Source organism: Phodopus roborovskii, unplaced genomic scaffold, assembly GCF_943737965.1.
Source record: "Phodopus roborovskii unplaced genomic scaffold, PHOROB, whole genome shotgun sequence".
Taxonomy (NCBI): Eukaryota; Metazoa; Chordata; class Mammalia; order Rodentia; family Cricetidae; genus Phodopus; species Phodopus roborovskii.
Window position 1 is genome coordinate 21231733 of NW_026126541.1, and position 12705 is coordinate 21244437.

The 12705-nt window shown below is 46.3% G+C and overlaps 1 protein-coding gene across 4 annotated transcripts in view; it reads left to right on the top strand.

The window, feature by feature from the left end:
- Myof (myoferlin) overlaps nt 1-12023 on the top strand; it is a 138516-nt gene extending 126493 nt beyond the window's left edge. For all 4 annotated transcript variants that reach the window (XM_051199900.1, XM_051199902.1, XM_051199901.1 and 1 more), the window contains 7 exons: nt 88-183; nt 3544-3685; nt 5883-5982; nt 7402-7592; nt 9245-9354; nt 9759-9906; nt 11495-12023. In XM_051199900.1, coding sequence (XP_051055857.1) covers nt 88-183; nt 3544-3685; nt 5883-5982; nt 7402-7592; nt 9245-9354; nt 9759-9906; nt 11495-11533 — 826 coding nt within the window. In that variant the 3' untranslated portion in view covers nt 11534-12023. The remainder of the gene's footprint in view (nt 1-87; nt 184-3543; nt 3686-5882; nt 5983-7401; nt 7593-9244; nt 9355-9758; nt 9907-11494) is intronic.
- Nucleotides 12024-12705: the final 682 nt, after the last annotated feature.

A 12705-nucleotide genomic window follows, 5' to 3' on the forward strand; every position in this document is an offset into this window, starting at 1 on the left:
TGAGTAAGCCAAAGACCCTGATTACCTGGAGCGGAGACTCTGTCCAGGACTAGAAGATGTATACTTTCCAAATGTGCCGTTTTCCAGGTACTACCTGCGTGTGATCATCTGGAATACCAAGGACGTTATCTTGGATGAGAAGAGCATCACAGGGGAAGACATGAGTGACATCTACGTCAAAGGGTGAGGATGGCAAACAAACTCCCACAAGCTGGCAAATGCAACAGACCTCCTCTTCCACAAGGCACCGCTATTTGAGGTGCCCACCGATGTGTTCTTGGTTACCGGAAGCTGTTGTTTGCCAGGGTGGTCTGTGTAGGCAGTGAAGGAAAGCAAAATGCACAAGGGCAGAGAAGAAAAGAGAAAGCTGTCTAGACCGTGTTTAGGGGTAGGATCATCTCTCAACCATAAGAACTGATAAGCATTTCTTCATTCCTCTCCTTTAATTCTTTTTTGCTAAGCAGAGTTATTTCTGAGACTCCTTAGCAACATAGTTGCTTATGTCTTTATGCTATTGCAGATAATTGGCCTTAAAAACCCAGTAACGCTCCCCAAATTTTCTTCCATACATTTTCTTTTCTTTTTTTGCCAATAGCCGATGTTTGTGAAAAGTAGGCAAAGTTGGCAGGCTTTTAATACATAATACATCCCACTGACATTTGCTGAGTCTTTATCCACTATGAAAACTACCATGCTCATAATTCTCTTACTTGTATAATTCAATTCCAGGTGGTTCATGTTGTTGTTAGTTTCTGGCTCTGCCATGATCATAGATCCACAGATGTTAAGAATGGTACTATGTAGTGTTAAACAGACCTCCTGTATGGGAATCCTGGCATCTTCCCTGCAAGTTAAGGAAAGTCAGACATGGGCAGTTACTCGCCTGTGCAATGGAGATAATGATAGTGCTACTTCCTGGAGATAGCCAGAAGATTCCATTACTCAAGGCATGTAGGAGAGCCCCTGGCAGCTGGTGTGCATTACGTGGGTGTTAGAATTATTGCTATTCCACATGGACCAAGTTCTTCCTTCCTTGATACGTAGAAGATAAGATGTGTTGAAATGTGATACAGTCATCAGTGAGAACAAAGTTGCCTTCATGCTCCCTAGTGAACTTCAATCAAAGCGGAGTTAAAGACATAATGACTGTCATTCAGACTTACTGTAAGCTTCATCAAGTTCATTATTATTTGCCTTTCAGGACTTCATTACCATTCCCCCGGGAAAACTAATCCCAGCTAATTAGAGCTATGCAAATATATTTGACTGACATAGAATTTTTTTTTCAAAATCAAGGGAACAAACAAGCAATGATGGGCTGAAATGAAACTAACAGAAGAATAAAACTCAACCTAAAGTAGCTTGTAAAATCTGGAATTGCAATGTGAATGCCAGGGCTGGGAGCCCAGCTCAGAGGTAGAAGGGTTTCCTAGACTGAGAATCTGGGAGGGGGAATGTTGCTGCCATTAGTTTGTTGCTTGCTTATTAGTTTGTCTTTTAGATAGGATCTCATATAGCTTGGGGTGACATCAAACTCTATGTAGACAAGGATGGCTTTGAACTTTTAATCCTCCTGCCTATGCCTCCCAAGTATTGGGATTATAAGTGGAGACCACCATAAAATGCTGGGCAGAAACCCAAGGCTTTGTGCATGCTAGGCAAGTACTCTACCAACTGAGCGACTCTTCAACCCCTAAGAATCAGGGTTTGATCCCCAGAACTGCAGAGAAGGAGAAAAGGATCTAAATATATGTGAAAAGGTCAATGATGCATAAATACAATGACTAACATGACACATATGATGAAGTGATGCATGCCTGAACACAAGCCCATGTAACTTAAGTATTTGCCTAGTTAATGTGTCTTAAAATTAAAATGAGAGACGGCTTACAAAAAAAAAAAAAAAAAAGAGCGGGAAAAGTCAGAGACTGACTTGGGTCATAGGGTTGGGTCAAAAGGTAAAGATACTGGGGCCATAATCAAGAAAATGTGAACTCTTGAGTAAGTCAGTTTAAAAGTTAACAGTCAAAACGACCCATGGTGCCTGGGAGGATGGAGAGGATTTTGGTAGGGCAGGGGAGTGAGGAGATAAGAGGAAAGGTTGGGTCAGGGGTATGGGAGTGTTCCTTGGGGGTCTAGCCCTCTACCACTGAAATACCCAGCCTCAGGAACCTTCCAAGTGATTCATTCTGTCAGTTAATGAACTAGCAAAAGAGAATGCTCTGGTGGTTGACTGATAATGCTGTTGTCACTAACAATAGGACTTAATGTTTAGCAAATGACATTACCGTTCCCATAGTCTTCTGAAGGAGGCTATCAGATGTGGACTTTGAATTAGACTTACCTGGGAGTACTGGTCCCGTGACCTGCTGTGAGTCTTTAGTCACCTTGAGACTCCATTTCCTCCTGTGTAAACTGGAAATAGTTGCACAGCTGTTGAGGGGGATGAAGGGACACTAAGTACCTAGCTCACAGGTAAAAATCCAAAGTCTGAGTTGAGGACGAGATTCCTGGAGTTAGAACCTTGAACTCTGTCCTCACACTGACTCATAGAGGGCAGATGGGACCCCAAGGTCCACAGCTTCACAACCAGGCTCTCCCCTCTGTGCATCTAGGAGTTGGTATTTTTCAGTATTCCCCAAGTGATTCTAATGCAGTCCTACAGGGTTTCTCTGTGTAGCCATGGCTATTGTGGAACTGAGTTTTGTAGACCAGTGCAACCTTGAACTCAAATCCATCGGGGTCTCTGTCTCCCAAATGCTGGAATTAAAGTTGTGCACCACCATGCCTGGCTGAAAAGTGTTAGTTTCCTAGTCTCAAAACAGAGGCAAGCAGATGTGACAGCAGCTTCCTTCTGGACACATTCATTCATTCATTCCATCAACAGGGAGTTTATCTCATATCCACTCTGTGCCAGGCACAAGCAAAAAGAGATGTTTCCGGGGGTCCAAGTTAAGATGCTGTTGACAAGCTGCATCTTCTCAGCTAGGCATCTGGAAGTAACAGCTTGCCTCTCTTCCTTGCCTGGCTCTTTAATAAGATCATAGTGAATTTTAAGAATAATAAAAAGGGAAGCTGCAAGATTACTTGCTTGGTGCCTCTTTTTGTTTGCTTAAGTAAAATATGGGGAAGGAAATGCTAAAATTTTGAGCTAACTTGCATTCGTTGAACCTACCAGTCCTGATGATAGATGCTAATGAGTCATCATTGTGAAGCCCAAAATCATAGCCAGCAAGCTACAGCTTACCCAAAATAGAAGCTACATTGTTGATGATATTTTCCAGAAAATTTCACCTTAGCCCTGCTAACTACAGTCTAAAGGGTTTCCTGCCTTGGTTTTAAAGGAATTCTATTTTATTTGGCTCCAGCCTGGGTTGGATGCAACTGGGCGCCTCCCCTTCATAAATCACTCCCAGCCTGTGGATCACTGGAAGCTGTCCAGAGAATGGGCATTGTGCTTCTCTTCACTCCCCTAATCACTGCACAGTCTTGAGATCCCTTGTCAATCACAGCAGCCTGAGTCTGTTTGCCTCTGCTTTACAGCTGGATTTCCGGCAGCGAAGAAAACAAACAGAAAACAGATGTCCACTACAGGTCTTTGGATGGCGAAGGCAATTTTAACTGGAGATTTGTTTTCCCATTTGACTACCTCCCCGCTGAGCAGCTCTGTATAGTCTCTAAAAAAGTAAGCCTTGAAAGATGTGGGCAGGAGGTGGACGTTTTGGGTCTGCTTGACTCTGGAACTCAGAGGTCAGGCCTGCTCGGGAACTGGGAGGTCACTGAGACCAGCTCCCTGTTGGTACAGAAAAGGAATCCGAGACCAACAGAGGGCTAAAGCCTTGCCCATGGTCACATAGCTGTGACACGTATTTATTTGCGTATTTAGGAGTGTGAGGAATGCAGCTTCCTTTCTGCTACCTATTGGCAAGTCGGGGACAGGGCAGCACAAAGGCTTTTGTATCACTGTACACACATGTTCTGTATGGAATGAATAGATGGTTACTCTCATCTTAGACCTAACGCAAGCCAAGTGTTAAAGGGGAGGTGTCCCTTTTGCCTCCCTTGTTCAGCCTCATCATCTGCATTCCCTCACTTAGAAACACGTCTGGGAGGATTGAAGGCCCTGGTGGTGGATTTCATTAGAAAGACTTTCAGTTACAGAACTTAGACCAAAAAAGCGATTTATTAGTTGCCATTCCTAACAAGTCCGGGGTTGGCTCATTTCAAGACTGTCTGGAGCCCATGTAGAAGCAATGTCCTTGGGAGTTGGTCCCACATTCTCCTCCCTCTGCCCTCTGTCCTCCATGGACCTCACTTCTAGGTAGGCTCTTCCCTGGAGGAGGAAACATGGTAGCCAGTGGCACAGGTCAACATCTATCCTCCCAGCAAACCTCAGCACCAATAGAAGGAAGCCAGCATGGCACCGGCAGCATCCGAGAACTGGGCCCAGGGCCTCTGCCTATCAGAGACTTGTGTCCCTCCCCGAGGCAGACTCTGCTTCCCAGGCTGAAGTGCTCAGGCCAAGCACTGGGATTAGAGATGGAGTCAGGCTTCAGCTACCCCACTATCCCATCCCCACCCCCTGCCCAGACTGTACTAACTAGGGAAGGAAGAGTTCTCCAAGGGAAGTCTGGGGCCTGACACTTTGGTAAACAATCCTACGATCTCAACAGGTCTCCGGTCCCATTCCTACCTTCCATATTCCATCAGTCATCCGTACCTCTATCTGCTCACATCATCCCCCAACACCCTACAAAACTGTACCTGCCCTGAGTCCCCTTGCCTACTGATAGCCCTACCTACTATGGATGCTGTAGTGAACACCTGGCCTATGCCATGTGGAATGGAGTCTATAGAGGGGACTTTCTAGGTTGAGAGGCTCAAAATGGTGCCGAATCGTGTGTCCTTCCAGGCGGGAAGCAGAGGTGGGAATACTGGGGTCAGTAGGGCCTGAGAGATGCTTGCTTTTCCTTTTGACTCACACCTAAGGCTAGACCCCTCTTTCCTCGGTGGCGCTGAGAACACCCCACACAGGACAGCCAATCAGAGACTAGCTGTGTAGGCTTTCAGAGCCCCTGGAGCCCTAAGAAAGAGAACCTTCCAAGAATATAAAAAATGAGAGCCAGCCCCATGATCTTCTTTCAAATTCCCAAACCACTGGTAGAATTCCTGGTCTGCCCAGGCCAGAGGGACTTAGGTGCAACTGGCTGTGGAGGTATATTCTTAACTCGTGTCTGAAGTGAAGCAAGGACTAGAGGAGAGGACTTGGCCGTCTGTGTACCTGAGGGTCTCAGGTACTGTGAGACTGAGGGTCTCAAGTGGCCACAAGTGTATAAGAGTCCATGTTGTTTTTCAAAAGCTAAAAATCCTAGGACATTTTAGAATCTGTACTGGAACAAGAGTGGAATCTTAGCCCTAGACTAAACCCATAGTGTGTAAAATGAGAGACTGTCAATCAAGCCTTGGAGATGAGGGTAAGAGTGTCCTCACCAAGGAAAAAGACCCAGAGATGGATGACAGTGTGCGGGCTGGCCTAGAGCACCTAGCTTTGGGAGAGCCACAGTGGTCTTCAGGGGAAAGGTTAACTCTCTATACAGGCAGAAGTGGCAGGAGGAAGTCACCCTGATAGGAGTATTGTGAGAAACTTGTTGTTTGGGAACTTCCTGGGACATCCTTTTTGTCACCCAGCTGGTGGCTTTGAGACTTCCTGGAGAGTCTGATGGCCTACTAAATACCAGAGGAAGGGCAGGAGGTCCCACTGGGTGTGGAGGTGGAGATCTCAGTCTTACCACTGTCTGTGGCTAAAGTAAGGGTCTCAGAGTCCACTGACCGTGATATCCGTGATCGTGTGAACCATCCGTGATCGTCTTTTCTCATTTTAGGAGCATTTCTGGAGCATTGATCAAACAGAATTTCGAGTGCCCCCTCGACTGATCATTCAGATTTGGGACAATGACAAGTTTTCCCTGGATGACTACTTGGGTACTGCTAACCCTGCAATCACTCCTCTAATACTGTACTTGGAATTGCTGAAACCAATTACAATTTGGAAGCAGTTAGTTACTTTCCTGTAATGGGGGAGGCAGGGGATGTGCTCGCTGACTGGGTGTCCTCCAAGGGCTGTGGTCTGCTTGTGACTGTCACCCCTTCTCATGGGCTCTGTGCACCCTTAAGGCCTCACTAATAAGCTAGAAAGGCAAGTACTTGTGCTTGCCTAATCTGACCAAAGCAACATGTTCAATCCTCAGGACTTCGTAAACAGGGAATGGTGCTACAAGCCTTTAATTCCAGCACTTTGGGGGGGGGGGCAGGGGCAGGGGGTTCAGGAAGTCAAGGTCATCCTTGGCCATATAAGTGAATTAGAGGCCTGCCTAGTACAGAGGGTGCCACCGCTCTGCCTCCATTTCCAACCAGCTCATTCTCTCTCTTCTTGGTACTTTGGAACCATCTTTACCAGCTCACTCCTCACTCTCAATAGTTACTAAGGCCTGCGTGCCTCTTGGTCCCCTCCTTCTTCACACCCCTTCTGCTTAAGCCCACCATCCTCTGGCCTTGAGGTACTACCCCGCCTAATCCCTCCCCTTCTTGGTGTATTCTCCCTTCTGCATTTTAAATCCAAGCTTTCCCAGAAGCTCTCCCCGACTCTTCTGCTGCCCCCACCCCACCCCCACCCCAGTGTTATTTATATACACTGGCACTTCAGATGAAGGCAAAGTTCAACTTTTACCCATCATCAAACTGTATATGGCTCCTAAACCAGGAAAAATAAGCAGGGCTTCTCACAGCCATTAACAAAGACCTATGTGAAACTATCCGGGGACTGGAGAGTTAATGCCTTCTCCCAACCCAGGGCAGAAAGTGTGTCTCTGCAGACACCCTGATCCTAGCTGGGATTTCTCATTTCCTGGTGGGGATTTTCGGGTGAATTATGTTCCTTGAAGCTCCTGTTTCTGGGGTCACTCCAGAAGAGGGTTGTACCAGAATGTTCCAAGGAACATCCCACACTCCAAGCATCTAATTTTGTCTTTCCCCCCAAAGCAATGACCTCTCTTTAGGGTAGCTCAAAGCCAAAACTAGTACCTCCCCAACACAAAGGCCCTAGCTCAGTTGAGAGATGTTTAATTGATTGGCATTTATAGAAGAGCTGTTTATGCCCTTGCCTTTGAGGAAAAAAAAAAGCATGGAGTCCTCGGTGAGACACTAAGCAGTGGACAGCTTTCTTCTGCCTTCTCTCACCTATCTGGAAAGAATTTAAACATCGACCATGGTCCCTGTTGCTAAGTTACCCATCACCTGTTCAAAATCACTGTTTCCCCTGGACAAGGACATTCTGCTCACCTGAAAACAAAGGCATAGCCACTTGAAGCTCAGCTGCACCTCATGATCTGTTTCTGGTGACAGGTTTCCTGGAGCTTGACTTACATCACACGATCATCCCAGCCAAGTCGTCAGAGAAGTGCAATTTGGACATGATTCCAGACCTCAAAGCCATGGACCCTCTTAAAGCTAAGACTGCCTCGCTCTTTGAGCAGAAATCCATGAAGGGATGGTGGCCATGCTACGCAGACAAAGATGGCTCCCGTGTGATGGCTGTATGAGTATTTCCTAGTTGGGGATCTGCTTGGAGATAGGGGAAGGGCATGGGTTGGAATTGTCCAAAACCAGGATCAGTGGCGGCCCTCTATTTCCTTCCAGTTCTTTCTTTTACAGGGAGGTTACTGTATGCCAAGCATTCAGAGTAGGAAATGGAATTCCCAATGTGAGCTTTTCACATCCTAAAGAGGGTGTGCTGAGATAAAATCCGCATTTCACAAGCATCTTGAAGAGTTCAAGATAAGCTTTGGAAAGAAACAGCAGTGCAGTCCACCATGTCACCACCACTACCTCCTACAGTACAGTACTGATTGTTACCTGTTAATATCAACTGTCTCACGTGTGCGATCTCATTTCTAAAATAGCTTACCAGGCCATACTAATAGCATGTTGGAGTTGTCAGTGTGAGGTATAGTATGCACTAATCAAATGCCAACCTCTCTCTCTCTCTCTCTCTCTCTCTCTTTTTAATTGCCCCATTCACCACACACCCTCTCCAGTCTTTAGGCTGCATTTGGGGTGTAGAGCTTTCACACAGAGCATATGTTGTCTGGCTAATTCATCCCCAGAAGTTTCCAGGTCTTTGTTTCTCTACCCTGTGTTCAGGAAACTGTTGATGGACTCTCTGTCACCTAGAGATTAGTTTTCACATTATCTTCTTGGATTCTGCTGACAGGCCTTTGAGGTAGACTTGGTCCTCAGTTTATGGATTCAGCAAACATAAGAGATGAAACCATGGCAAGGTCAGGCATTCAGTATCACCTGGCATACAAACAGGGTCACAGTCCCGGCCCCTCCACCTAAACAACCTCTGTGTCTGTGTTTTCCAAGTTGTTGGAAACCTAGAAGGTTTATCTAGGTCCTAAAATGTCAATCACAATTTGGTGAAGGCTGGCTATTAAAGTTGGAATGTTTCCCGATGTGCTGGCACATACCTTTAATACCTACCTTTTGGAGGGATTAAAGAGGCTGGGGCAGGTGGATCTCTGAGAGTCTGAGGATAGCATGTCCTACATAGTAAATTCCAGGCCAGCCAGAGCTGCATAGTGAGACCCTGTCTCAAAGTGGGATGTTAGACTTTTTTGACCTTCGTGTTCTCATCCACAAATTGAGACAACAGCGCCTTTCTAAGGATGCCATGAGTGCTCTACAGGTTATCCACACCACTCTCCTCTCTGTGTGACTGCACCATGCAGGAACCTGTCCTTAGAGGAGGGGCCTCCATCCACCCACTGACACAGCTAACACGCCTTGAGTTCCTACCAAGCGCAAGTTCTGCTGCACACTGTAGGACTGCAGTGTAAGCAAGAAGAGGCATGACCCCATGTCCCGGAGCCTATGTTAGATGCTGTACTTAGCGGTAAACTCGCAGAGGAAGTGAGAAAGGGGGCGAGGAGATTGATGTGGGAACGCCGAAGCTGCAGGGAGCTGGAGAGGGAGAGCAATCTGTCCTCTCAATTTTCCCACATGGAGTCAGTTTAGAAACACATGGGAGAGGAAATGTGAGGAAATCTCGGGAGGAAAATTTGAGGCAATCTAAGGATTGTTTTACAAGAATAAAAATCGTAGCTTGGGGAACATTCCTCGGGTTGAAGTAAAAATATTTGTGAAACGTGATGTCATGTGTTTAACCTGTTCTGCTTTACTGAAGGGGAAAGTGGAGATGACGCTGGAGGTCCTCAACGAGAGGGAGGCAGACGAGAGGCCAGCTGGGAAGGGGCGGAATGAACCCAACATGAACCCCAAACTCGACCCACCAAAGTGAGAGGCCTTCTTTGTTCTCCATGTTGTCTGGTCCCCAAACACCTGCAGTCCGGAAGCCCCCCCTTCCAATCGGCTTAATGGGATGGATTAGCTATTGGCCCTCTAATTTCATTCTTCACAGTGGGCTGCGGGGGATGGAGTGGCAGGGGCTGTGGCCTCCTTTTAACCATTCCCCTTCCCTGGTGTGGGGACCTGAGCTATCCCCAGCCAACGGCAGATGCTAACAAAACAGGACTAGAGGGCACTGGGAAGGTGTTGGAGCCCAGCAGAAGAAAGGGAGGCTTAAACTGATAGCTCAGTTGTATCTTGTCCCGAATGTGTTAATTCACTGTTTCTGAACTGCTCCAGTCTGCTGGACAGCCCCTCACGAATTAAGTCGGGAACTATTTCTTGCTTTGCAGCCGGCCGGAAACCTCCTTCCTCTGGTTCACAAACCCATGCAAGACCATGCGCTTCATCGTGTGGCGCCGTTTCAAGTGGGTGATCATCGGCCTGCTTCTGCTGCTCATCCTGCTGCTGTTTGTGGCTGTACTCCTGTACTCATTGCCGGTACGAAACCTGGGCCTCGGCCTCTGCAGCCCTGTGGCTCCATAGCCCGTAGGCAGTGACCCTGTCACCGTCCTTCCGCTTTTGAGAAGTTTAATATAGTGTCCAGTGGTAGAAGTTGCATCCTTAGGTTTTAACAACTTGCCAGCAGCTATCATGATCTAAACAAAATAAGCAAACAAACTCACTGGCTTTGAGAATTCTAGGAGAAAGTCCCCAAGCCTCTATGAGTATTTGTTTTCATTCTTCTGGACAGTGTTTCCAGGTGACTTAATGCCTTCGCGCGCGCGTGTGTGTATGCACTTGTGCACGCTCATGTGGGTGTGTACGTGAGCATGTGTGGGTGTTATGTGTCTGCACTCACCCATATATATGTGTGTGGAGGCCAAAGGTCAATGTCTAGTGTCCCCGCTCTGTCACTTGCCACCTTATTTTTGTGATGGGCTCTCTCACTAACTTGGAGCTTACTGTTCTGCTAGGATGGCTAGTCAGAGCACCAAGAGCCGCTTGTCTCTGCTGCCTCTGCACCGGAGCCACCATGCCCTGATGTTATGTGGGTGTGGGGACCTGAACTCAGCTCCTCGTGCTTGCAAAGCAAGCACTTTGCCCACAAAGCCATCTCCCCAGCCCCCCGGCTTCACCTTTCTCGTTTCAAACAACCCTGTACTCAAACTCCTGGTCTAGACACTGGTGGCCCCCATGATCTTAACAAACCATGCACTCCATTCCAAACAGTTACTGACTTTGCCTCCCTGTGCCCACATTTTATTTTTCAAAATCTCCTTCTCAATGGTCCATATCACATGCAGCTACTCCTTAAATTTCTCTCAGTTACCTTAGTTATAAACAAGAGTCCAAATGGAAAATTTGGCTGTATGTACAGATGCTATACTTTTCTCCCTCCATTCAGGGAATGCATGGAACATCTAATTAAAATGCAGAGATCAGAAGAAACAGCCCGAGGGGAGGTGGCATAAATATGTACTGGCTGTGTGGACAGGAGGTTTTAGCTAGGAACAGTTGACTTTAGGAGCCCATTGCTAAGGACATTTTCACTGGTGAAGCCCTTAAGTGCAGTTCAGTCACTGAAGAATGGATGGTCCAGGCAGAGGAAGCCATGAGCAGAGGCAAAGTACATGGCTCTGGATGGAGCAGTAGGCATCCTTCTCCAACTCCCTTCCATTGCCTGTAGATACTATACATTCTGAGTTTGGAGACATGATCTTGCAGCCACAGTAGCATCTCTACGTATGGCTCCTGATTTCCCCTGTGTGATATTTTCAAAGTTGACTTTTATTATAGGCACAGTGTTTTCTGGTTGTAGATTATACAATCTGTCTTGACTATTAAAAAACAAAAAACAAAAACCTTCATTTAGTTATTTTTTTTTTCATGATTTAAATTCTACCCTGGTGTCACCCAGAGGGTGTTTATCAGTATTTAGGCGTGGAACTCGATGGGCCCACAGTAGGTAGAGGGAGGCCAGGGGTGGCTGTGAATGTCCACACCTGCCCAGCCATGCTAAGTGGCAGCATGTCAGGCAGAAAAGCCACATCTCCATGAACTCACACTGTTTCTGTTTCCCTTTTAGAACTATTTATCAATGAAGATCGTGAGGCCGAATGCATAACGAAAGCAAGGCCTTCATTCAGTCAGCAATGAAGAGCTGCCTCACACACCAAAGTGTGATTTCAAGCCCAAGAGCACCTCAGAGGGTGTGCGAAGTTCTTCACCAAGACACGTCAGTTCTTAGCAGGTCTAAACCCCCAAGACTCAGACAACAGGCAACGTTTTTATCCTGTTACCTTTTTGAAGTATTAAAAACTTTATTTTCTAAACTTTAAGCTTATTTTCAGAGTATTTTTAAGGTGGCTGGTTCCATTTAAAAATCATCTTTTTATGTGCTCTCCGACCTATGGTTCAAGTTTGGGAAATCACTGAAATGAATTTGAAATGCTGTGTCTTAATGTCATGTAGTTCTTATTTGTGACAGATACAGGGGATGGCTAGCACTGCTTATTTGTGCCTGCAACCATTGTTGTGGGATTTTGTACAGACAAACATCATGAGACTCTTTGAAGCCTCGGTGATGAATGCAAATAAAAATGTCTCACCTGGTATACATGCATGTGTGTCCTCTATTCTGTTTGGGTTGGGAGAGAGGCAGGCTCGGTTCCTCTGTTCCAGGCAGGCAGAATTCCATGGCATTCCACTTGACTATAAGCCCTTTATGAGTGTGCTGCCAGCCTGGGCCAGCGGATCCCATAATAAGGCTAACACTTACATGACTAGTGTTGTAACAGTCCATTGCCCTGTTTGAAATGCTGTATGTGTGTCACTCTGTGAATATGCAGTGTATCCCATATCCCATAAACTTAGGCTAACAACACTATTAGCCCCATTTTACAGTAGAAGAAATTGAGGGCCAAAGAAGTTGAGTAACTTTTCCAAGACCACACAACCAAGAAATGAGAGAGCTTGGATTTAAACCCAGGGATGACAGCTCAACATCCCCAGCTTCTCTTGAGATATACATTACATATACATATACATATATATATATATATATATATATTTTTTTTTTACTGTTTTGCATTGGTGTTTTTCCTGCATGTTTGTCTGTGTAAGGGTGTCAGATCCCCTGGAACTGGGGTTATAGACAGCAGTAAGCTTCCATGTGGGTGCTGGGAATTGAACCCAGGTCTCCAGTGAGAACAGCCAGTGCTCTTAAAGCAATTCTTACTTAGCAAGGAAGGTTAAGAACATCACAGTGTGTCTCCACGCCAACACCCAAGACACTCA